At 39.3% G+C, this 27,754-nt stretch overlaps 1 protein-coding gene across 1 annotated transcript; it reads left to right on the plus strand.

Annotated features, from left to right (window-relative positions):
- On the plus strand, window positions 1–27,754 carry LOC141009627 (rap1 GTPase-GDP dissociation stimulator 1). Its single transcript, XM_073482307.1, has 14 exons — window positions 1–13; window positions 8,317–8,421; window positions 9,213–9,335; window positions 9,923–10,048; window positions 10,246–10,374; window positions 11,504–11,629; window positions 12,158–12,301; window positions 19,476–19,607; window positions 21,795–21,929; window positions 22,360–22,485; window positions 24,351–24,490; window positions 24,652–24,778; window positions 26,791–26,919; window positions 27,627–27,754. Exons 1-14 carry the CDS (start codon window positions 1–3, stop codon window positions 27,752–27,754), a joined length of 1,683 nt encoding a protein of 560 aa, XP_073338408.1.

A 27,754-nucleotide genomic window follows, 5' to 3' on the forward strand; every position in this document is an offset into this window, starting at 1 on the left:
ATGACAGACACTGGTGAGTACCTGCAAATCTAACATCCCCTTCTGTGCATGTGTGTGCATGTGTGTGTGTGTGAGAGAGAGATGTGTGTTTATATGAGCGACAATGTACTGTATAATACCAGCTGTTGTTGTGTGATTAGGCATCACACATCAGGGAATCTGAACGTGTGTGAATGTGTGTATGAGAGCATTAGATAGATAGATAGATAGGTAGGTAGATAGATAGATAGATAGATAGATAGATAGATAGATAGATAGATAGATAGATAGATACTCCTTGGGTTTAATTTTTTAAACGTCCGTTGTTACTATATCGATAGGCTAGTGATTCATCCTTTATCCAAAAGGGTGGCTGTGATTGAATTTTCGGTGATTTTGATATTTTGAAACAATGTTACAGTAATTAAGTACAACATAATAAATTGTTTTTTGTATACATTAATTTATTTGATTAATCATTTCGGCAATTTAAAAATTTCATTTATTTTTTTATATATATTTTTATTTATTAATTCATGAACATTTCCAAAAAGTAAAGGACAGCAGGATCAATTTAAATGTGCATGTTTAAATGTTTATTAAACTATACTTACAGATCAAGTAGTGAAATACATTATCACAGCATATCCTACAAATTAAACTAAAGTTACTAAATTAGTAACTAAATTAAAACTTAAAGTTTACTACTTATAGAGGATGACTAGCAATGCAATAGCCTCATTTTATTTCTCTCTTTTCATCTGACATTGTTCCTTTCTTCCATCTGTCCTCTTTGTCTCTGCCTCTCTCTCCAGTGGACGCTGGGGGTCAGCTGCAATGTCTTTGTGTAGTTGATAAATATGAGAACTTTACTTTAATGATTTGTGTGAACTAAGATGATCTTGTATACACATTCTGTCTTTTTTTAATTTGTTTTTTACTGTTGTTTTTGCATTTTTAAAATCTTAAAAGGCAGCAACAGTTTAGTCAGTGTTAAAAACAAGAAATCGGTTGAATTTGGGTTCATGGCAGTCACAGGGCAAACGCACTGTGCGGAACACAACGCTTTCCCTGACACAGCAAAAAGTTGTCGTGGCCAGCGCAAGCCATTGGAATTTTACTTACCATTATTAACTAAGTCAGGCGCAAGCTATGTAGGAACTCTAACAGGGTTTCCCTCTCACTGCAAGGATGACTGACTTTCCTCTTTTCCTTTTTTCTTTTGAAATACATTCATCCATCCCCAAATATACCTCTCAGGTTTGCATAAAGTGTAATCAGTCCAGTATCCAGTAGTACCAGCACTTATTTTTTCTACTTTATACTGAGTATAAAAAATATAAAAAATAACATATTAGGACAACCAACAAAGGTGGTATGTAATATTACAGCTAGAATGGCACACAATAGGACATATACCTCTGCCAAGGTTGTACTCGCACATAGATACTAACCACCTAAATATGCCTGATTTTTTTAATCAAGATCCATGCATTATTCCCTGAGAAATGAACAAAAATCTCACAGTGTTAAAGAAAGTGAGAAAAAAAATCCTGGATCAATCCCGTTATCCAGATAATTAATGGGGTCTATTGTTATTCTAGGTAACAATAGTATAATGCTAGTTGACATAATTTGTAACACCAAATATAATCACATTACCATAGTGGATGCATTGAGCATTTACAATGCTAGACAACTTGTAAAGACAGCAAGGCATTTTCTTCTAGGTGATGGATTGACTACCTCCTCTTTCCATGTATATCCATATCAATTATTTAGTTTTATCTGTTATCTAAAACTAGTTGCATGCATCATATTGGAGAAGCCATTTATTTAAAATAAATGTGTCAAACAATCTTCTATAATGGGTTTTCTCCTGTCTTCATTGAATTTAAAATATTTTGGCTATACAGTTGGCTGTAGGCACATCAAGGCAATATTGATTAAATGTTCGTATTTCAATGTTGACCCTGATGCAATGTTAGATTAATGGGGTTTTTTAACATATAACTGTCACTGCTGTAAAAATGTTGATTTAAAGTTGTTTTTTCAACCTCAACCACATAGCAACCTATCTACATAGTGATAACTAATTAACAACTTTTTCTATCTGAGAAATTATTTAATGTTGGGAAGGGGAGAGACGAATCCCAAAGATATCAGTCTTTCTGTTTTCAAATAGTTAAGCATTGGCTCAACTCCCTCTTTTTTGCATTGCCTTAAATGTAAAGTAGCCATTCGATATTTTCCGCTTTTTTGGGTGCAAAGTGCAGGGTTGCACCACTACTCAATGTCACACTCTCAGGAACATTTTGCTGTTTGTCTCACAAGGCAGTCAGAGCGCACTGTTTGGCTCAAGAGTGGAGAGATGGAAACTATTCAGTGGCCAGTGACTGTCATGTAGGCTGAAGACACCCCACCAGCCAACATCAGCTGTTGCTGACTGTTATTCAGTTGCTAATCTGAGGCATAAAGACAGCATCCTAAATGTACAGCTTTAAATGATGATGATGATGATGCATATATGTAAGTTAATGTAAGTGCACATGCAGGGTTGTTGAAGCATCTGTAATAAGGAGCCTGGCGACTCCCTTGCAGCTCTCTGTGGGACTGATTAGTGAATTATTCACCTGCTTTCTCGTCAAACACACATGGAAGCACATGGACACATGCACATGCTCTCTCTCTCTCTCTCTCTCTCTCTCTCTCTCTCTCTCTCACACACACACACACATACACACACACAGGACATGGGGGTTAGATCCTGACGTAACAAGCTGGCTATCAGTCTGATAGCCCCCTCCACTCAGGCTATTTTCATTCGACTTACAAGGGATTAGCTGAGGTGATTACCATCTGCAGGTCTCTTCTCAGTGTGTGTGTGTTTGTTTGTGTGCGTGTGTTTTTGTGTTTATGTGTAATGCATTGTATTGTATGCGTATTTGTTTATGTAGCTTCAAGGAAATACTCATGTCAACATCATTGATATTGGACAATTCTACAAAACCCCACATTAAATTTATCTACAGCTCTTTTTCAATTTCTGCACATGGCAGCTAGGGTTTGGTTATGGTTAGGGGAAGATCATCGTAATACCAAATAATTCACGGCTAAGGTATTGATTCAATTTAAACATGTAGCTTAGGTTGGCTAAATGCAGTGGTTACTGTTAAGGAAAAGGCAAACTGTCTGTGACAGGCAAACTTGTGCATCAAAGTCAAGTGTGCTTCATTCCCTCTGCTTTGCTCCATCATTTTGAGTCCCTTTCACTGAGCACTTTAAAGCATTCATCATGTCCTTTAGATGTTATGTCTGCCAGCAAATTGTCCAGAGCCAAAAAGCTGCCTTTTGGTCAGGTAACAAGGAAGCAAACAACACCGTCAGAGCAAGACTGAAAACTGATATCAAAGCTGGCATCAAGGAGGCAACTGTAGTGAGACCTTAACACCAACAGCACTACAGATATGTGGCAAGCGATTCAAAATGTCACAGGCTACAACAGCAGGAGAGCCCCAATCATGTGTGGCCATGTTGCCGGAGGGCCGAATACATTTTATGCTCGCTTTGATCTCCTCAACAAAGAGTCAGCTGTAAAGTCTACTCCAGAGGACAGAGGAATATAACTGTCCGTATTGTAAAAATGTGTGCCAATCAGCTAGCTGATGTCATTAATGACATTTCTAACATCTCACTCTCACAGGAGACTGTCCTTTCCTGCCTCAAGACAGCCATCAATATTAATATATTATATTAAAAAAAGAAAAAGTCTGCTGTGTCTAGTCTTAATGACTACCGCCCTGTGCTGTGTTGAGAGAGACTGGTTCTCCAGCACATCAAACACAACATCCCTGCCAGTATGCATTCAGAACCAACAGATCCACAGTGGATGCCATATCTACTGCCCTTCACTCAGTCTTCACACACCTGGAGAATAAGAACTGCTACGTCAGAATGCTGTTTGTTGATTTCAGCTCAGAATTTTATACATTGTCGCCCATTAAGCTGATTGGAAAACACTCTGGGCTTGACTACCACACTCTGCAACCGGATATTGGACTTCCTCACAAGCAGACCCCAGCGAGTTTGGATTGGCAGTCACATCTCCTCTACGATAGCGCTCAACACCGGAGCCCCCCAGGGCTGTTTGCTCAGCCCCCTCCTGTTCACACTATGCAGCCACGGCTGCGCTCCCGGACATCAAGGGGACCTACTGTTAGTATGCGGATGACACCACAATCATCTGCCGCCTTACATACAACGATTAGAACTCATACCAAGAGGAAATCAAAAATCTTGCAGAGTGCTGCACAGAGAACAATCTAGATTTATAAAAAGGAGGCAAAGACACATACACCTGCCTATATCAGTGGAGCTGAGGTGTAGCAGGTGAACAGTTTTAGGTTCCTCAGAATTACCATCACAGAGGTAACATCCCTGTTGGAAACCAACTAGCATGGTTTGTGCACGGCCCAGGACAGAAAGGCTCTGCAGCAGGTGATTAAAACTGCCCAAAACATCTTTGTTACCCATCTACAGAGCATCAGTGATATGGGTGAAGTGAGATGTCTGGACAGAGCCCAAAATATACTAAAAGACAACACTCAACCCAGCCACAGTCGGTTCACCCTGCTGCCATCTGGAAAAACATACAAATGTATCTTCTGCCATACAACCAGACTACAGAGCAGCTTCATTCTTCAGGCTGTGAGACTCCTCAATTCATTCTCCACACTCCATTTTGTAAAATAGACAGTTTTTTTCGTGAATGTAGCATAACAAGGACTCAAACCTAGTTTTGTTTTTGAAACCCTAGAGGTGCATGAAATGACAATACATTTACTGTACGTTGTACCTTGTATAATATATGAAATATAATAGTAGTACACACACTTCTCAAGAAACCTAGCCCTAGTATCCAACCTCTGGATTTTAAAAATGTTATACTCCTTGCTGAATTATAATGTTCTTCAAAACTTTCTCCAGCTTTACAAAAACAAATCTGAAATCATTATTTTTGTGTACATGTACACAATACATTGTATTTGTACATGTAACATTTTGGCTCACTGTCTTCAAATATCAACCCTGCAGCCAGAGACCTGGGTGCAATATTTCACAGTGACCTTTCATTTAAAAAACAAGTAACAGAAGTCGTTCAATTCTGTGTTTGTTTTTATCAATTATCAATGTCTGTCTTGTGACATAATGGGGACACTGTTTCCTGAAGTGTCGCTGAATGTTGGCACTGGATATAAAGAGTAAGGTGAAGAATTGTGCAATATAAATGTAATTCCTGGATAAATTTGTTTGATTTTAATCATATTTAAATGAATGCATCCAGCAACCATATTACATAAGTGTGTAACCCATCAAGAGGTCACCAGCAGGGTTATAAATAAAACATTTATTCATAAAGGTGACACTAGACACAGGTAAAGGTCTGTGGGTTAATAAAAATCAGAAGAGTTAAATCACTTTGCAGCATTATTGGGCCCATCAAATTTCATGGTAGAGATTATAGTGAGGAATGTCAAGGGGCTACAGTGTGATCAAAATCAAAAAGATTGCTCCTTTGAGGGGCATAAATGTACTTTTTGTTATATACATTTCATGTCAATCTGCCCCTTAGATTTTGATATTTCCTATATAAAAGTGATTTCATGGCCTGATGTCACTAGGGGAAAGGTCAAGGGGTCACAGTAAACATTAGGATGGTATTGAATGGAGTAATGTGTTTCTCAGGAGGAAACTCATCATTGGGATTATCAGTATCCGCACAAAATTTCATAGAATCAGTCAGAATCAGAATCAGAATTAGTATTCCTTTATTGTCCCACAACAGGGAAATTTGTTTGTCACAGCAGCCAAAGGACAGAATATTTACAAAAAACAATAACAATAGCCAAAAATTAACAATATAAATTAAAAAGGTAAGAAATAGAAGAAGAAATCCTTTCCTGTAGCTGTAAAGACCTTTTCTCCTGGACTGAGTGTTGGACCATCCTATAGTGTTGAGACAGGGCTATTTTCAAACTATTTTGACTCAGTCATTGTCAGTAAGCTTGTATGCACTGATGTCTGCATGGTTTTAATTTATAGGTGACCTTTGCTCAGATATCTTGTTTTAGGCTACTGTTGCTGTTTCTTGCTACATTTCACTATAAGTATAACCATTAAATGTGGAATAATTTTTGCCCCCTATGCTCAAACATTTATTCTAGGGTAATGTATTAGATAGATACCAGCTATTAAACAACAAACAAGATATGTGACAATGCTAGCTTGGGCTTGTGTATTACATATAACACTTTTGGATATCCTGTGCAGTTGTTTTTGCTCTGGTCTTAAAGCTGAAACTTTTACTGTTAAATAGATACAGAGTTCTGATATTTATATGTGCCCACATGGCCCAGTTGCACAGTGGAGAAAGTAGACAATGGTAAGTCTAAACTAAAATAAGTCAATCCACTTTTTGCTTACCTACCATACCATCACAGCTTTCATGACATATAATGTTTTGAGATTCCACAGAAGGAGGTGGAAAACATTGGTGGACAGGGAGGAAATAAATGGATGGATGGATGGATGGATGGATATTGGTGGAAAAAATCACAATTGTGTATTTCAACCTGACACACAGTGATTGACTCTTGCTCCAGGTCTAATTGCTGTTAACATTTTGTCTGACCAAACTACAATAAAAAAACATTCATTTATTTATCAGTACAGTCTTGTGCAATGAAACGCAAGTTATGGTCACTTTATACTACTCACAAAGCAGAAATGATATGAATGGATAAATAATAGGTCACAAAAATAAATCATTATTTATTGTGTAGTGCGGAGGACGGATTGAGTAGTCCAACAGACTGAGGAAAGAAACTGCTCTGTAGTCTGGTGGTACGGCAGTTTACACCTCTGTATTACTTGCCAGATGGCAGCAGGGTGAACAGGATGTTCTCTAGTATCCACTGTGGATAGTCACAGTGGCAAGTCTTCTGGAGTCAGAGGAGATCAAAGTGAACATAAAATGCTCATCTTGCACTGTGGCCTCACACATGGCACTCCTGTTTTTGTAGCCTGTGATGGTCTGGAACACCTGCCACATATCTTTGGTGTGGTTAGTGTTGAGTTCTCTCTCCAGTTGCTATTGATGTCTCAGTTTTGCTCTGGTGGTGTTGTATGCTTCCTTGTTACCTGACCAAAAGGCAGCTTGTTTAATTCTGGATTGAGCCGTCTATCCTCTTTCACCCAGGCTTTCTGGCTAGTGAATAATATTGATGTATGTATGATGTCACGGATGTCGCATATTCCTCAAAATTGGTGTGGTTTGCATGGGTGGCAGCTTCTCTGAACATGAGCCAGTCTATGCAGTCAAAACAGTCCTGTAGAGCTTCTGTAGTGTCATCTGTCAACACAGGTTTTTACGGATGGTTTGACCCTTTTAATCAGCAGGGATTAAGAGTGCAGGAAAAGCAGGGAAATGTAGTCTGATAGACCAAAATGAAGATGGAGAAGATCTTTGTAGCATCCAGGAATATTTGTATAAACATGATCCAGCTACAATAAAAATACCATCTGGTTGTTTTTTCATATGGCTGTTGGGCCCCTCACACACTTTTGGAATCAAACCCAGGCCACTGCTGAAGACTGCATGCTCTACCAGGTGTGCTAACACATGGCAAACATCTAAAGACATATGACATATGGAAAACATGTCAATCCACTTTATCTGTGTTGGAGCATCACTGATATATCACTGATATAAACACAGGTCTGCCTCAGGAAAACAGTCTGCCCTATGTAATGTTGCGATGGAGCCTGGTCTTTTTAAAGATATGGGCCCAACAGTCTCTGATTTCCTCTTACTGAGTTAGTCTGAATCTTATTCCACCCATTTTCCTGTGACCAGGCAGTGGGCTGCGTTGAGAAATAGCCTAAGGTCCAAGCTGAGTTAGCTTAGTTCTTTTACCCCTCATTGAGCATAGCATTAGTCTAATTGGAGCAGTAAAGTTGCTCTTGCAACATCTGATAGGCATCAGCTGTTTCATTTACGCTTTACAATGCCAATTCACAGCTGTGTGGCTATCAGCTGCCTACTAACATCCCATCATCATAACCTGGAACTTCTCACTGTTGCTCTGCTGATGCCCTCTTGCTACCTCCATTTATTGCCCCTCCTCCTATTAAAATTTATTTTTGGATATTTTTGATTCAACTAATATTTGATTTTTATTAACATGGTTATTCAGGTGGGATAAGTAGGACTTTTGAAGCTGGCATATTCTTAACTTTTGTTGTTTTTGGTGATGCATGTTTGTTTGTGCGTTGCAGACTCCCTGAGTGAGGCACTAAAGGCTATCAGTGTAAGTACAGAGCTGATTGAGGAGGAGCTCAAGCCTCATTTGGACACAGTGCTGGCTGCTCTGCTGGAAAAGAGTAAGTCATATAACGCGCCTAAACATGCACACACGTGCGCGCGCACACACACACACACCTACCTTCCATCTTTTTTAGGATACAGAATACCTTTGTAACATTGCTGGCTTCATCTACTAAAATTATGTCTTTTGGCGCTCAAACAGGATTCTGTAAAATAAATGTTCTGTAATATATGTATTCATAACAGTTACACTTAACTACAGTGCTAGCAGAAAATACTGATATGAAGTGATGTATTGTATTGAAGATTGTCTGATCTACCCTGCACAGTAGATTCCCCAATGATTTTTTACATCAATGTCTTCATTCCCTAGATAGAATACACAGTCTGAAGTCACCCAAGCAGAGTTCAGAATGACAAGACATGACTTTCACTTCATTCTTGCTAGCATGCTTTAGCATTGTACTGGTATAGCCTTACAGAAATGTTGCAGGTCTGACCTTGGCAGTTTGACTTTTAAAAGAAACTTGCTTTTCAGGCATGTGGGCATTTGTAAGATTGCCATCATATATATGTAACAAGGTGCATGGCCAAAGAGTGCTTTATATTACCCTTGATTTTGTGTGGAAAACCCTTACACTGATTACTAAGTGTAAGGGTTGGACCTGTTGCCTGTTGGACTGTCACTGTCAAGTCCAAGTGAAAGTCTGATGGTGGCAGGATTTTACTGTGCAAACTAGAAACTATTATCCAAAAGTAACTTTACATACTGTATTTCTAGTATATGCTTTGACTGAATATCCTGCCATTGTTTTAATTCTGAACAAATGGATTTGTGTGTCGATAGAGAAAGATGCTGCTGTTGAGATTGCCAGGAGCGGTATTCTACCCACACTGGCTCAGGCCTTACGGTGTAAAAGCAGCCTGAGCTGCCAGGTGGCTCTGGTGGTGGCAGAGATGGCACGGGAAGGTAGGATACTGCTTATCTTCTATGTTTACAATATTTCAGCCACAAATAATAAAATACAACTATATTGTTGCCTATTGTTGTCATTGTTGACAAAAGGTCCTTTAGATGGCTGGGCTAAAGCCTCATCTCATATGACATGGTCTTTATCAACAGATGGAGTTTGCCCATTTGAAATGGAATTGCAAATGTTCAAATTTCCTCTTTCTTGAGGACTTTGAGGACAACATACTTGTTTCTTTACCCCGTGGCTTTTCACAAGGTTCATGGTGCTAATTTCACACATTGAGAAGTTTTTGAGAAGTCACATTCAGACTGAATTAAAGAAAAATGTTGAATGTATGTAATCAGCGCATAGAATATTTTTCCAGCATAGTGTTTTTTTTTTTCATTTTTCAAATGACTAAAAGCCATTATATGTAGAATTATTCTGATAGCTTGTATTTTTGTTTGTAAAAAAAGAAATGAGTCAGTCAAACTTGGTCTTTGTGTTGCATTCACCATGCATTGCTGTCTGCCACAGTATCTGGGTGTGGTCACAGGTTGGACGGAGGTTAAGAAGGAAATTTCCTCCTGTGTGTGTTTTGTAGCATCAGTTAGGGAGCCGTGCATTGAGGCAGGCCTGGTGAAGGTGCTGGTTCCCCATCTGAACAGCAATAACGAGGAGATGCTGCTGAATACTGGCAGGGCCATCGGACGCATCTGCTTTGACAACTGTGAGTTGTTCTGACAGCGCTGGCTCAGTCAGCAGGGTTCACTGATGACGAACAGTGTGCTTATGAGGCAGAGCCTGCATTCTTCTGAAGGCTATGAAGAGTGATGGACTTCAAAATTAAATTGATGAATAATAATAAAACTGTGTTTATTTCTGTCACTTTATCCTTCATCACTTTTTGTCTGACCTCCCACACAGCATACCAACAGGACCAGTTAGTCCAGAATGGTGTGATCCCCAGACTGGTGAGCATAATAAGGGAGTATCCAGAGAATGACCCGCTGGTCAACGTCTGCCTGCTGGCCCTCTGTAACCTGGCTGACATGGGTAATTATTTTATTTGTATTATTATATTATTATGATTATTTGTAATATTATATTTATTTTATACAGCTGTGATTTGAATGACATCTTCTCAGTATTGCAAAACTATCTTCACAGCTACAGGAGCCCTCTTACTTCTTACTCATCTCTGAGTGGCATTTATATATTTTCCATATGCTCTCCTGGGTTTCCAGCACCAGTCATGTAAAACACAGCCTCTAGATTGCTTACATTATATCAGGGCGATATGCAGCATTTTTCCTATTATGGATACTCCTATGTTGTGTGTTCAATTTCCAAAAAAATAAATTAATTTTAGAATGTGCTACTTTGGCTCTGATGCAGCATCCTCTCTCCGTCTGTAGTCCGTGGTCTCACACAACGTCCTGTCCACAACACTTTCTGATTAGTTACATGTCACAGGTAATCACCTATCAAAACTGAATAATTTGAATCTACAAAGTAACTAGTTAGTAATTTTATCAAATATACATACAGTGGAAGTGTAAAGTAACAGAAAATGGAAATAATCAAGTATCTTAAGTACACTACCTGTGTAAATTGTAGTTAGTTACATTCCATCTAGATTCTAGATTTTGAAAGATTTTTATTTTACTGCAAATATAAATCAGTTCCAGAAATCAGTTATCATATCCTTGATTACTAATAATCTGTAGTGGTATTCGCCCTGAAAAAAACAGATTGGCTGTTGCCCACAACACAGGCACAGTGAAGGCTGGCACATTCTACCACTCAGTATTGTGGCTGTCAGCCTGTGTCATTTTTAAACTGATTGTGTACAGCACCAAGAGAAGTCATTGGGAAGAACAAACAAAAACAAATATAGTCTTTCAGTTCATTCTTCAGGACTTCCCCAACTCATTTCATTTTCTTGAATATGTATGTAAAACAATAAGCCAGAGCTTACACAGCAATGTAACCAGGGAGACCAGCGCTGTTAAAAGAAGGCTCAAGTCAAACTGTTTTCCAGAAGAAAGCGGGAAATCAACCATTTAAAAAAGCTGTCGTGTTTGATTGGCTGTAGAGTCAAATGTATAGTGACTTAAACTGGTGGTCAGGATAGTTAGTTACAGTCAAAACTGTCTATAGTTATAGAGCCCTGTGTTTTCAGATTCTGCGCGGGACGCCCTGGCAGAGCAGAGCGTGGCAGATGTGTTGACGTTTCAGCTGAAACGGGCGCCTGATGCAGAACGTCGGCATGTCATTCTGGAAATACTGGGCTCACTGGGCGAGAGTGGTAAGACCTGCATGATGTTTCATCAAGGAGTCTGGGAGAGGGAAGACTTAATGATGAAACTTTGGTTTCATCAAGCATGACTTGATATTTCAGCTTAGATCTGTTTTAAACCTCTCATATTTAGATTAAGAGAGTCAGGCTTTATGATCAACCACCAGTTACTTACCTAGTGAGTATACTGAGGTAGTCAACCATTTATTTTTTTTAACTCTGTGGTTGTGGTAAACTACATTGAAAAACAAAAACAGAATCAATGGTCAATCAGGCAGTAAAGCCCAGACAACAGAACAGACACAAAATCTTCCTTTAGGAGGACAGAGGAAGAAATCTGTTCGTAGACCAGCCTAATAACATCGAGACGAAGGCAGATTTAGTCCTTTTAGTCCGGACAGCTGGAACTCTAAAGCAGTGACCAGATGGAAGTAACTCACAGCCCATGAACATAGTATGATATGGACATAATGATGATAATGATGGTGAAATAAATCTTTAAAAAGTAAATCTTGCCTGGTTGTGTTGTGCCACCAGATACACTAAAGCTGCAGTTTGCAGAGTCAGGAGTCCCTGAGGCTTTATCAGAGATGATTCGGGGTCTACAGGGAGGTTCTGACCCCCACGACCTCTGCAGCATCAAAATCGCCTCCAACCTCATAGTGTCCCTGCTTTTAGGAGGTGAGTGATGCAACTGCAAAAAGCATTTGTGTGTAGAGCATCGACTCTGTGTCAGACAGAATAAAGACACTAAGACAAGTAAATACACCACAATACAGTGATTACACAATGAATTTAAATTTAAATGTTTGTGCTGTTTCAACCTTTTTTTACCCACTTCCTTCACTTATTAGTCCATCCTAGGGTCGCCTCCAGACCCCTGGGATGAGACCAGCCCAACTGGGTTAAGAGCAGCGATGAGTGGTAACGAGTTACATTTACTCTGTTATACTTACTCAAGTAACTTTATTGAGTAAATTGTACTTTTTGGAGTAGTTTTAATGCAGCTTAGTTTTCTCTTACTGAGTAAAATTTTTTAGAAAAATCTTTACTTTTACTCCGTTACATTTGGAAACAATGGTGCTACTAGTGCCGCTACATTTATTTGTTACCTTGTGCCATCATGCACATTCCGTTAAGACGCAGATGGTCAGCTGGTCCCAGGTCTGCTGGTGCTCTGTTACTGATCCTACCACAGCCAATTTTTAGGGATAAATTAGTGTGTCTGTTGTGGTAATACGTTTGATTATATATGCAAACAGTATATCATGCTTCAAAACTACAGTTCCTGCTTTCTGCCCTAATCTAAATCCGAGGTGGGCAGATCGATCCCAAAATACTGATACTACCGATATTTCATAAGCCTTTATAAGATCGATTCTAGTGTCAGTTGGATCGATACAAAGGGATTAGTTTCAGTTTCTCTCTTCTGCATTGTGCCCACACATTTATATGTCATCATCGAGAGTAGAGCTAACTTAAATGTTCCATTAGCTTGAGCACGTGAATATGAGGGGCCATTAGTGACATACTCAGAATGACCGCTCACATACTTATATGAAACCAAACTAATTTACATACACAACTGAAAACCACACACACATACAGGTGAAATGCTTTTACACACACAACTAAAACACTCTCACACAAATAATTGAAACTGTAACACTTACATACACAACTGAAAACCTCTCCCACACACTAGTAAAATGCTCTCATATAGTGTTGTGAAAAGCTCTCAAAGCTGCTTCACAGTTCAAGTTTCTCCTCATGCAACAACTCTTAAAATCACGTGATTTGTCAGGGAGTCTGGGGATACTGTGGTCACTAGTTCAGTGGTTGAAACAGACACTGTGTTCAAAAATGTCTGCTGCTAACATTGGCAGGTTAAGAGAGACCCAACCTGTAACTTACATAACAGTGAATCACATGGAAATCTGACAGTCGTTCTGACAAATCTTCTTGTTGTTCCATGGAGGATGTCAGTTGAGTAGGCGGTCCTTCAATGTGGCCCAGGACACATTTCCGTACACAATGCTAAAAGAATGTGATCACATGCATCCCAGACCATCTTTGAATGTAGTTTGATTGGATCTCAAATGTGTCCTCTATGCATCTTGGGGGTGTTCACACCTGTGCTTACAGCTGTCTCCTTGTGATTGGATCACTCAGGAGGCATGTTAATACAAGGTCTGAAAAGGGCCACAGAAGGAGGAAAAGGTGGCAAAAGGTGGTACCACAGATGCTCCAGTTGCGAAGGGCAATATCTTTTTCTAGCTTGGATGGCCCTTCTTCTTCCAGTAAAAAAACAGAAAAACATTTTGAGTGGTGGCTTGTCCAATTGCTCTGCATATGTAACATATCTACAGCAATTTACATCAGGGAAATACTGAATAAATTGTTCTATAAGAGAATTTACTTCTTTATCATACATGTTCTGCCCTCTAACTAGGGTTGAATACCATTCACATTTGAACTGATACTGCTTCCTTTTATTGGTACTTTATTGTCTCTGAAAACTTAAAATTATCACAGAGGCACTACAAAACTTATAATAATAATAAAAAAAAACTATCTGCCTATGTCAAATGAAAGGGATATTGTTATGATATAAACATCCAATTATTAACAAAAAAACAAACAAATGAATGGATGAAACACTGACCTAAGTGTTAGACCTCCACAGGCTGGGTGTGGGTAACTGTGACATCACTATTTTGGCGTGGGCGCCAACTGGGACGACTTCAGCTCTTCCTTCAGTGGTTGTGGGAAAAAACAGTATTATGGTAGTTGTCAGAAGTGTGAGATATGTAAGTTAAATTAAACATAAATTAACTATAACCTCCTTCATAGACAGTTACGGTTACTGATCAAACAGACAAAACTGATACATAATCCAGGAAGGACAGCTGATATTTGGATATAAAGATGCAAGTTAGCTGCAATTACACATCCTGCCATGACTTTGGGAATACGATAAAAACAAAAATTGAAAGTTCTGTTTTTCTGAATGAAATACGGTCTAATATATATTTTTTAATAATTAAGATTTGTTTTTCTTTGAAAATGACGTGGTAGAAAGACAATGTTTGTGAAACATTAAGAAAACTTTCCAAAATTACGGTCAGGGATCGACCTCTTAGGGGGTCCAGGGAACATTCCCCTACCCTTCAGGCAACCTGTGGAACGTTCCCCATGCGTTCAGTTGTTTGCTGGGATATACATATAGTATCGCCTGGCCCTGAATAGCAAAACACATTCAAATCATCCTTTGTATTTGAGCATGCAAGTATACAGTTGAGTGTAATGTGGGACAACAAATAAAAGATTTTAAACTCCGACTTTGTATAATTAAGTTTTTCTCCTTGTGTTTGATGTCCATGTACCGAGGCACTCCCTCATAATGCCGTGCACATTCTCTGCTGGCTGGAGCTACAGCTGGCAGTAGTATACTGCACTGCTTGCTGGATGAGAAGAGCTTTGCTCGGTGACAGCCTAGCGTGTCCACACCTCGAGTTGCCACGATTGGTTGAAGCCTGATTGGTGTCACATTAAACAGGGTTATTATGAGCTCTGTTAAGTTATGCCACTGCTTTGGTTTGACCACATGCAGGCTGCTAAGCACACATCAGTTGGTGTTTTTCCATTACATTTTGTCAGCCTGGCTCTGGTTTGACTCGGCACATCAGCCCAGCATGGCAGACATTTGCATTACCATAACAACAGGGATACCTGCTTGAAGGTATGTCTTTCACTGACGACTTGCTTGAATTGTATAGTGGTCAGAGGAACGTCTGTAAATACTCTTCCTCCTGCAGCACTATTGAAAAAACAAACAAAAAAAAACAAACAAAAAAAATGCTAACAAAGCTCTATGAATTCAGTGGCAAACATGTTTAATTTCCCAGAAATTCTTCACAATAAAACTCCTATTTTGTTATTTAAAAGCTTTTACTATGATGCAGCAAAATCAGGAAATGCTGGGTTTTCACCAACAGTAACTTGACACAACTCCTGAAACAGCTGAAAACAATGAAAAGGTAAAATACAGGTCCATCCCAGGCGCAGCTTAGCTCTCAGTGCAGTAAAACGGTTGATGGAAATGCAAATCAGCGTTGCTATGTACAATACAATACAAAATTATAATAAATACCATACAGAATATAAGATAAAATATAAAAAAAAACAGAAAGGAAACAAAAAGTTAAATCAAACATAAAAAATAAAAGTTGCAAGGTGTAATAAAATAAACCGGGATTGAATCAACAATGACAATAGCTAGATATATGTCAAAACATATTATAATCAATGTTGTTATTATTGTCATTACCACCCTCAAAGCACTGTGAGTAAATGTTTCCTATTTTAATTGTTATTTTAATGTGTTAGGGGTAAGAAATAAAAATAAATAAATAGATAAATAAATAAATAAATAAAAGGAATAAATTAAAATAAAACAAAAATAAATCAATACCAGGTCACATGAATATAGTTGTCAGGGTTGCTGTTGTGTGCAGTTTGAACACATTTCTGATGTGAATCCCATTTTAGACATTTTTTGCCCAGTAAAGTGAATTCTATGAAGTATCTTATATACTTATATCTTGTATAAGTAATGCCCCTTCCGGTTTTCTTGATGCGACCTTAATTCAGAAAAACTTTGTATGGTAGTGAATGGAGAACGACAAATAATTTATCGACAATCGTTTGAATTGTGCCATGAACTACATGTATGATTTTTGTCAGTTTAAAAGATGATTTTCCAAGTCACAGTTTGTCATAAAACTACTGAAATATAAGACTGTGAAAATATGTTATTATAAAGACTAAAGCCAACAGTTGCATTAATATGGAAGCTTATTGCTACCACACAAGAAAAACACTATCCTGTTGTAATGTGAAAACTTTATTGTAAAAACGTGATAACTTTCACATTATAACATGATGATTTATATTGTTACTATATCTCATTTACATGATTTGATAAAGTTCTACTTCATGCTTGGGTTGAGACAGGGTAAGATTTTGCTGTTATTGAGCACGGTGGATGACATTGTGATCAGTATGTGTACAGTAAAGAGGATTTTAAAATGCATGGGGCTGTACTTCACCGTATTCACTTTCACCCACCTCCACCCCATCCCAGAGATGATTTTTATGTCTAAATTGAGGAAAGAAATGGGGCGATACCTTGATGGTAGCGTCAGATCTTTGGTTACACCCCGCCTTTCCGAAACCCCGCTGTTCCGAAAATAGACTTCCATTCTTCGTAATGGCGGGGTTTCCCATTTTTTCTAAAGACCCCGCTATTCCGAAAAGGCTATTGGGGAACCCCTAACCCTAACCCTATTGGGAAGTAATTAGAAGTTGAAAGTCGGAACAGCGTGTTTTTGGGGGAGGGTCGGAACAGCGGTGTTTCGGAGTGGGGGTGTTTCGGAATGGAGGGGTTTCACAATAGAGGTGTTTCGGAATGGAAGGCTGTCCCCCAGATCTTTGTTAGGTTATGTAGGAGTGAGATTTTGGTTGTGTTGAAGAGTGGGGCTGATCGGGTCCTGGTACAACAACAAATATTCAGATGATAACAACATAGCAGTGTATCAGAGACCACAAATAATTTTCTGAATTGACATGCTTCAGAGAGTGGTGTAGATGGCAGATTAGAGGGCCCTTCTCCAGCAGCTGCTGGAGGCTTCTGCAAAAATGTCCTGAGTGCATCTGGACAGCTAAAGAGTAGATTAGCCTGAGTATTACTGTATGTACAGTATTACAAGCAAAAACATGTAGCTGCAGCAGACAGAGAAGGACAAACAACTGCTGCAGCCTGCTACTAGCACCAGTGGTTCAACATCACAAATTATTACCTACTTGTGATTATGCATTAGTAAAATAAAAGAGGTTGCACTACAACTAAATAGTTACACATGCCCAACAATATGGGTAATTATTTGTCCATATTGGTGAGCGGATTTCAGTCTAATACTGTAGGTAGGAGGAGGAACACTAAACAGCAGCAGCAGTTAACCAGACAGCAGCAAGTCAGCCAAATAAGTTAACAGGCTTGACATTTAGATGATTCCTAAACATCCTTAGCAGCTAACATAGCTTCATTATTTAGCATTATTAGCTAGTTTTGCTTCATTTCAATTTAGCTAGCTAGTACAGATGAAATGTCTTTATACAACATGGTATTTTTTATAATGATATAAAAGACGACATACCTCTATATTGGAACTCTTTTCTCCGTTTCTAAATTCTGAAGCAGTCGGGCCTGTCACTCGGTCTCTTTCTCTCTCTCTGACCTGAGATGCACATTGCGGTGCCTCTCCAGCATGTGGCGCTCTAGGCCACCGCCTATATGGCCTATGCCAAGAGCCGGCCGTGCTCTTGCAGCTCTTATGATAAAACCCCTCTTTGTTTTGGAATGAGCTAAGAATATTTGATTGAATTGTGATGATTTCAATTTATTGTGTTTTGTATAGTGTTTCTTGCTGTCTGCTTGTAGTTTTGCCAGGTGATTCAGTATTTTTTTATTTTCTTTGGCTGAGAACCAATTCCACGGACTTCCACATTACAAATTTGAGAGATTACATTTTAAAAGCAATAATATAAGTCTGAAATTAATGTTGATATGAGTGTGTGTGAGTGTGCGTCAGGGGTTATGTCCTTGTTTCTGTACAGGTACCCATCTATGTATAGTTTGTCCACAGAGTTACTGCTTTTCTTCCTTCTGTCATCATCTGTTTCCATATTGAGAGTAGCTGTTTGCGTCTTGGCATGATTTGTTATTGGTATTGATCACTGAGTCCAAGGTCCATTCCTGTTCCCCAAAAGTGGGGGTTTTGGTGATGTAGATGGTGTTGGTGTACCTGGACTGAGAGTGAAACCAGCTGGAATCTGTTGTTGCTGGGAGTGGAGTTAGCTTTGCCCAGTTTCATGTTGGTTGTATTGTCCTTGTTCATGGTGCAGATTCTGTTGAAGTACTCGTCGATGTATTGTTCCAGGTGTTATAGTTTGAAGTGAAAAGGGGTGAAAGGATGAAGAAAAATGAAAAAGAAACAAAAAGGTTTTAAGTCTGAGGAGAAAAGTTTGTTTGGTTTGTAGTCTGGCAGCTGGGCGCCGCCATCTTCCACCGCCACTTTCTTTGCAGTTAAAGAGTTTGCCCTGTAATCCAAACTGAATGTGCAGAGAGTGATGACGGTTGTCTCTATGCCCCATGAATGTGTTGTTTACTAACTAACTGTCATCTTAAAAAAGACACAGAATAGAGTCCAGAAAGGCAGACAGGCCAGGAGCTAACCATGACACAACAAAGCGGACCAGAAGGCTATTTACAGTATAATGACTATGTCAGCCTTATACATCTAGATCAGGGGTGCCCAAACTATTTCCCTTGAGGGCCACAACGAAAACTAAATGGCGGGCCACGGGCCAAATGCAAACACCTCTCGTACTGTCATGTATTGTTAAGAAGCAAAATGGTACAAAGATCCAAAGTTGCCCTAATTGACTGATTTCCTGTGCAAAGTGTCACTCTGCCTGCCATGCTAAGACTATTAAAAATAACTGTTAATTAGGGATCCCACATATTTAAATAGTATTTTTACCAACAGCACACTTTAGATATATACTGTATATATTTGTTTAGTTGATGCAAGCAAATATCTGGTGAACTAAACTGAACCTTAAGGCTGGCCAACTTTGGGCAGCCCTGATCTAGATAATGTGACCTTTGTGGGTGGTAGTGTGACACAGGCAGAGAACAGACCATTATTGTATGTCTCTGTATGTGTTATATGTCTGAAAGCAGTGTGTGTGTGTGTGTGTGTGTGTGTGTGTGTGTGTGTGTGTGTTTCAGATGAGTCCATGCAGAAGTGTTTTGGTGAGGGATCAGGTCTGGTGTATCAGGATGTTCTCTCCTGGCTGCAGAGCTCCAACACCCAGCTGCAGCTGTCTGGAGCCCTCGCCATTGCCAACTTTGCAAGGAACGGTAAGATTTTTGTTTGAAAAGAATACAGAGTGTAACAAGCTCTCTGTGATATCAGACATTGGTTTTAGAAAGAATATTCCCTGCCAGACAAATACACCCAAAAATATTCAGTACTTATCTTTAATGCAGCTACAAACTTTATTTTTATCATATGAATGGGTCAGTTTGGGTTAATTTGAAAAGTGTAAATTGTAGTGAACAACACATAGATAATAATTATCACAAACTCTAAACTGTTTTGGTTCTGTCTCACTGCTTATAAATCATAATTTACAGCAGGCAGCTGTTATTGAAAAAGCTTTGATAAAGCCAAATGGTGTACAGGCACAGTTGGATAGTAGCTGGTGATTGTGCAGCGTTTAGCGGATAATGAGCTAAATATTTCCCCCAGTAGTGTGTAGAGACCAAAAACAGGGCTAAAAAAAGAGTGAATTGGATTTACATTCATTAGATGGACACAAACACTGAACAATTGCTGGTGTTGCTCCGTATCTGCTGGATGTGTAATAAGCACCTACTAACAAGTTTGCCATATGTATTTATAAGCTATAGCCTTTGAACTGTATATTTCAATGTTGTGCTTGTTTGTTGCTGCCCCCAAGTGGACAAAAAATCAGTTATTGCAAATTTATACCATGATCTGAACGAACACTTAATTTTGATTGGCTGCAGGGTGTGAATTAATTCCTGATAAATGGACACCTATAATGTAACAAGTAAGTATTGAAGCTGTCTTTTCACAGTTCTAAATTAAAGTGACTACGAGGAACTTTTAAGTGTTTATGAAACAGTCTCTGATTATTATAAATGACCTGTAACAGCAAACGAGACCATCAGTGAAAAGACTGCTATTTTTATATAGTAATTATTAACGCCTGTGCTCGGGTTCGATCACATATATCACATATAAAATCACATATAAATACATTACCTCATCGCAATCCATCCTGCAGTCTCACTGTCACTATCTTCCACAACAAATGTACGCACCGCCGGCACGTGCTAGCAAAGATCTTTACAACAGATCGGACCGCTTTTGTCAAAAGGGGCCGTTAGAATCAACAAACACTGAAAGTTCCTTGTAGCCACTTTAATGTGCTATAGTCTGTAAATAAAATGAGTAACAACAACAATGCTGAGTGTAGTCCTTTAAGTGCATCATCCTCTAAAAACTGTAGGATGGCGTCTGTAACACACAACTGCAAGAGGTACCCTACACTGTCCCTCTGAACTGACTGATACTTTGTATCACAAGCCATCGTTTCACATCCCATTGGCTATTCAACTCTCTGCTTCAGGCTGTTGCTGTCAGTCCTCATGGACTATCGTTTGTTTGTGAAAATCTTGATTTGGGGACAATGACATGACTGACTAGCAAGCTAGTGTTGTTAAAGATACCGTCAAATTTTATTTTATGTTTGTAAACCGCGCTTAAAGTTATTGACTTGCTAGCATAACATTAGCTTTCTGGATTATAGCTGAGCCAAAGAGGTCTATGAGCTGAGTTTATCCCCTGTTATTAAGTCATATCTAAGTTCGCCCTATTCACTGGAGTAGTGAACAATGTTTCCATTGCATAAGAACCTTATGGGATGATAATTATTGGTTCAGCTCTATTCAAAGCCTCAAGTTTTGCCAGGGAAACTGAGACATTGCATGTTAAAAACTTTGTGTGGATCACAGAATGCATGAAAATGTGATTTGATGTGCTTCTGTTTTTTTCTTTGCCCAGTGACCATGGTATAAGCACGATAATGCCCTTCGGGATGACTATTTTTAGGAATTATTGGATAATTTAGAGGCCAGAACCATCCTCAACAGGCAGTTTTACTCCACAGGCATAATCCCTTACTAAATATCTTCTTAGTGTTTGTTAATCTCAAAATCATCACAAAGACAAAAGTATTTATTCCCTAACTTCTTGTAGAACTTTTTTTTTTCATTTTATATTCCAAAAGCAATGTCCAGGATATTCCCATTGATGTCAATACAGCTTTCTTGGCGCTAAGGCTGCATTAACGCAGCAATGTGAATAACTGCTGTGAGGGATTCAGGCTTTCTGTTCATCAACTGGTTGTGCTAATCAAATTAAACATTTTTCATGGCTACACTTTGAAGTGGGATATGTAATGTAATACAGTAATCTGGTTTTAAGGTGTCTTTGTTGGTATGCTGTGTTTCTGTCAGACAGTAACTGTGTGAAGATGCTGGACCTCGGTGTGGTTCCTCACATCCTGACCTTGTTGGAGCAGCATGTCGATGAAGGAGACGTGTCTGTTCAACATGCTGGACTGAGCGCGCTCAGAAACCTGGCCATTCCTGGTACTGATTAAAGCAAAACAGCAGACATATGGTTCCACTGACCAAATACAGTACATACAAGTTATGAGTTGAAAGTTTAACGCTTTTTAAAGATCATATACATATTTTCACACCAAGAGACACATAACAGTCACTGAGGCATCTTCAAAAACCTACTGAAACAATTCAGATGGGTGTTAATGGGCAAATGTCAGAAAAATACTTTACATGGGTAAATAAGGAAAAATGACGAAAAATGTAATGCTTGAAAATTAAAGGCAGCAATATAAAAATACATGTTATCATTCAAATTGTATTTAAAATGACAAGGATGCTAAAATTAACCTGAATGAGTTTTGTCCTTATAAACAATACAAAGCAGCACATACAAACACAGACACTGCTTACATTACATTGTGAAGTGCTTCAGTTTGACTTCAGTGTCTTCCAGCCACCAACAAAGTGCGGATGCTGGAGGACGGAGTGACAGAGAGGATAAAGACTCTGCTGCGCTCTGACATGCCACCAGTTCAGTTCAAACTTCTGGGTACACTACGCATGATGGTGGATGGACAAGGTGAGCATAGTGTTCAAAGACTGCAAATATTCATGCCTGCCACTAATTGCATTCATCATTTAAAAGTAATGGATTTACAGCACAATCACACAACAACAAGTACAGCTAGTCAATAAGTTAATAAGATCCAGTGGAGCATGTGATGGTGTGGTGTCAGTTTTGATGGGCGCTGTGGGAAACCTTTGTAAATGACAAAGGGTCTGGGTTTGTGTGTGTGGTAGATGTTACAGTCTGAAAACAAAAGGAGAAGGATACAAAAGAAAGGAAAACAGAAAGACAGTAGAAAGATAGGAAACAGATTTTGGTTGGTTTTGTCAGAAGTGGCCACAGGACCCTTACCGTGCGAGGAAGATGGATTCTCGAGATCACCAGATCACGCAGCAATCCCTCTTGCCAGGCGATACACTCTACAGTAGTTCGGACCAATCACTCATAGAAGGAACTACTGGCAGGTACACGTGTGGTTTAGGTGTGATGACAGTGAAAAGCAACAAGAGGTTAGCATAGGATGTTACTATTGTAGACTTTTCCTGATGGAAAAGATGTTTTCGCTCTTCTCTAGACTGACTGATAAGCGCTTGATTTACCAACTGGCTCCTGTTACATTATGTTGATCATTGATCTCATTGGTTGAAGTTAGCCAGTGAGAGACAATGATGGACAATAATTAATCCAATCACTTGCACAGATGGTTTTGTTTAACAACCTATCCTGCACATCAGGTTATCAGGGCCCCTCTCCGCCAGCATCAGCACAGCATGAGACGGGTCAGGCACAAAGGTCGACCCAAAGAGGGGGCTTCTTTAATCCCCCCACCATTCCTTTTTTACTTCATCTTATCTTTTAAGAATTTCTTATTTCTCCCTTGCTGAAAGGGACTTGTGGGTGGTTTGACCCAGACCGTCTACAGAGTGCGGCCCAGGTAGGAAAGATGCCATGTGTCCCTCTTTGAATAGTCCTTTGGGGCCTATTCATTGTGGGTTGAAGTTAAAGAAGTTAAATTATAACTTTTACTCTTTCTTCATGCTTTTATCCATCCTTTTATATGTTCTCCCTTCCCCCTAGGACACCTAGCCTCTAATTTTCTCAATTAATCGATTATTTTATTTAAGTTGTGATAAATGCCTATCACAAGTTCCCAAGAGGAGGCTAAGAAGTTTAGCATGGAATCACCAGACTAATTCACAAATGTGTGTTAATCTGGTCCCTCTTATTTCATTTTTTCGATTTTCAAGGGGCATTATCAGCGAGCACAGACCTACAGTAAATGTCTCTGGATTGGATAGGATACATCCAATCAGAGGCACCAAACGTGTCTTCTGCCAAGTGATGCATGCAAGTTGGGGCAGTTCCTGGTTCCTTTTCTAGCAGGAAAAAAATGGCAGCCTGGTCACAAACGATCTTGCATTACATCATACAGTACACTAAAATGTGCTTCTGAAAAGATTTGAGTTGAGAAATAGAAACAGAATCTTGATTTATAAATGATCAGCACTGCCTGGTTTGACGGTTTGAGTTGAATTTTTTGAGCCTGGTACACTGCTAGACAGACCTGCAGACTGGACGGCATTGGGTAGACCTACAACCAATTAGAGTGGCCAAACAGTCCTCTGTCATTCATCATATCCAACCCCACCCATATAAGACAAGCGGTTGTGATTGGTCTGATACAGGCCAGGCCACATGGAAATCTGCTTGAATGGGAAGGGGATCAGACACATCTGTCTAGCAAGGTGTTGTTTTGTCCAGTCCCGGCGGATAAATCCATTTAATTCTAATATTTCATCTCAATATTTTCAACCCTAGAGATAAGACAGGTGTTTTAAATGTATTTTTCGTTTTCTCCACTTTGCTGTGTTTGTCAGAGGAGGCAGCCTTGGTGCTGGGGAGAGATGCTGTGCTGCTGGCTCGAGTCATGGAGTGGTGTGAAGCCAAAGACCATGCAGGAGTCAGAGGAGAAGCCAGTCGCCTGTTGGCTGCCTTCATCAGACACAGCCGCAGCCCTGTGAGTCATTTTATTCTGATCTGAATGTTAGTATAGGTTTGAGCTAAAACTTGCAATTTCTTTCTTCTTGGGAGCCATACCCAGTTTGTTGAAGTTTAACTTGTATATGCATATGCACACACTACAGCATCTGTAATGGGCTGATTTCCTCTCTCTGACAGGAAGTTGTCAGTGCTGTAGCCAAAGCAGCTGGGGTTCGGCAGCTAATCTCCATGACAACAAGTGAGCATGTCATCATGCAGAACGAGGCCCTGGTTGCCCTGGCGATAGCATCTGCCATTGACATTGGTAAAGTACTTTATGAGACTATGTAAATTCCTAAATTGAGTTCTTGGCACGAATTTATAAATTATGTCAGAATCACTCACACTACAAAGTTTGACTGGAACTAAATGTGAACTGTCAACCAGGTTGAGAAGTGTGCACCTGTCTATCCTTTCATAGTAGACCTGCCTGGAATACCACAGGAAGAGCTCTGCAGCTTTTATAAATCCCAAAGGAGTAGGACCAAGTTTGATAAATATGGACCCCAAAGTTTTTCCATAGACTCCTTTTTTCAGAGAAACAGAGCTTCAACTGTTAACATACTCACAGGCTCTTGCAATATTTTTGACTACCAGCGAGCCAAATTTTCGACTGCGTTACTTGCACAAGTGTTTTTTTTTTACAAAAACAAATTCCAACTACATCAACCATAATAATTGTATGTATAAAAGGTAAAGGCAACTCAAAATTGTTCACTTGTAACTAAACTGGAACACTGTTCCTTTCTGCATGTGGCCTTGGCTTACTCTTTCTCTCTGCAACAAATACACACAAATGCAGAGCTTGTTGTGTCAGTCATGGGATTTGTTGAGATGATTTTGACTTTATTTAAATGCTATTGAATTCCCATACCATCCTGCTGTTTAATCCCTGTTGAGTTTATTTGATGTTTTGTGTGACCTAACATGTTGTGCACAGTACATCACATGTGTACCTATATAATATATGGATACAAAAGAAACATAAATGCTTTTAGCTTTGAACAGTTGAAGTAGTTCATAATAACCAACTGATATTTATATGCACTGAAGCCCAAAAACAAAATCAGGCGAATTCTAAACCGTTTTAATTCAGCTAATGTATACATGGAGCGAAAGAAAGAAACTGCTTGGTGTGAGCAGTAATCAGCACCACAGTGGTTAAACAGCTGCACCTCTGACTAAACAGGGTTTATTATTAGCCCAGGACTAAAAATAAACACTTTCAAGGCCTTTACACACCAAGGACATGACAAATAAATTACATGACTATGTGAAATAATCGCCTGCGAATATGGTGCATCAAAACTATTAACACCAGCAGTGACGCAAATTTTTAAAAGTATGCTCCAATATGTTGATGAAGGTTCTCAGTCTTCCAGGTCATGGTATATCTAGGTGCTGTATCGAAGGCAACTGGACTTGTTTCAGTTTCTATGCTCCAATATGCAAATAAGTGACATGGGAGCATGACCGGCTCGCTGAAAGGTATGATATGACAGGTCACATTCACCAGGTTCATCTCAGCTCCAGTGTTGTCCGTTAAGATGCAACTCCCACGTTTGCGTGCAGATGAATATAACAGCTTCCGTTCCCTAAATCCCACATTTACAGCTGTCTGTGCAGAGAGCAATCTACTCATCCTAAGTCACCTTTGACACATCATCTTTATAATTTTGTGTCCTTTGTCATACAATACAGGCTGATGACAAACATAAACAATCAACAGTTCCAGTCCACAAATGTCATGAGTTGAGACATGACATCTGTTTGGTTAAACATGATTGGTTGATGCCTTCATTCGTGCTGCGAAAGGTCAGAAAAATGTATCTTGATACGAAAAAAATGTGCTTTTTGCTGCATCATTTTTACTTTCTCTGTGAAATAAATAAATAAATTATTGACGTGTATAATCGCACAAAAAAAAGTGTAAAGGCCTTTAAACATGTATAAGGCTCTATGGGCTTAATGTTCCACTAATCTAATGTGTGAGGCAAAGAACCACCTGACACAAAATGACAGAGGCAAAGTATCTGTATAGTATTGAGAGACCAGAGAAAGACTGCATGGGAAGACCAGGTGCAGCCAAATGTAATCAATGCTCCACACTAAGGAATACACAGAACCAACCACCAACTGGTTTGGTTTATTTTGTGATGACAGAAATTTGATAAATCAGTTTTGCGTTTTGAATGAAATAAAGTAATAATGTAAATTTAGAAATGCATTTGTGTGTGTGTTCACCTGTGTGTTTGTGGGTGTGTGTGAACACTACAGAGTCTATGAAGGATCCGTTTAGAGATGCTGAGCTGCTGCCCATGCTGAAAAGGATGCTGGAGGATCCTGCAGGGGCAGTCGAAGTCAAGTTCAGTGCTTTAGGACTCATCTGCAGCCTGGCTAACTCCAGTATGTGTTTGATTTTACAACACACATTAGCTGTGTTTCCTTAAAATGTCAAGCGAATTTTAAGCGAACTTTTGAAAGTTTGCAAAAAATCAAAAAAGTCAAAATGTGAATCTGGTGCGTTTCCTTAAACTGTTTTGAACAAATGAACTAGGTTACGTAAAATGTAATTTCGTCAGAGGATGACGCGGTGTAGGCTACATGGCTATGTCACGTGTGGATGTGTGAGTAAACAGGTACCAGACATGTTTTCGCAGGCAGCGGAAACAGCTGATCAGTCATGTGAGTTGAATGTTCACTACGTCAGAGTTTATTCGGCAAATCTGTTTCCATCAAACATTTTGCACATTAACTCTGATTCGCAAAAGACCAAAACCACCTCAAGTGAGCGTTCAAACTTTTTTGTGAATTAGAGGAAGTTTTTGTTTCCATAAAAATTCTAATGTGATATTCTTCAAAATGCACATAAAAATGCTGTATGGAAACACGGCTGCTCACAGCAATACTGTTCCACCGTAGATTTTTAAGCTGTTGCTGTTCAATTTGAGGAAAACTGTCATGAAATATATGATATATGATATATATATGATATGGATGAATCATATCCAAGATTGGCAGGCCTGAATATATCTTAACTGCACATTTTTACCTCCACTAGCTGCAATCATCTCACACTTCTCTCCTCTTCTTTCTATCCTTGTCTGCTCCAGGTGTGATGAAGGAGGAGTTGAACTCTGTGAATATTAAGGAAAGCCTCAGTCAACTGACGGATCATAGCAGCAGTAAACTTGCCTCGCAGGCCAGCTCCATATTGACCATCCTTGGCGACACCAGCTAA

Source organism: Pagrus major, chromosome 15 (assembly GCF_040436345.1).
Source record: "Pagrus major chromosome 15, Pma_NU_1.0".
Taxonomy (NCBI): domain Eukaryota; kingdom Metazoa; phylum Chordata; class Actinopteri; order Spariformes; family Sparidae; genus Pagrus; species Pagrus major.

Excerpts from the sequence above, each read along its gene's own strand:
- LOC141009627 (XM_073482307.1), top strand. Across the intron at positions 12,302-19,475 it reads AGTGTCCCTGCTTTTAGGAG|ATGAGTCCATGCAGAAGTGT; the intron begins GTGAGTGATGCA and ends TGTGTGTTTCAG. Across the intron at positions 22,486-24,350 it reads CATGATGGTGGATGGACAAG|AGGAGGCAGCCTTGGTGCTG; the intron begins GTGAGCATAGTG and ends TGTGTTTGTCAG.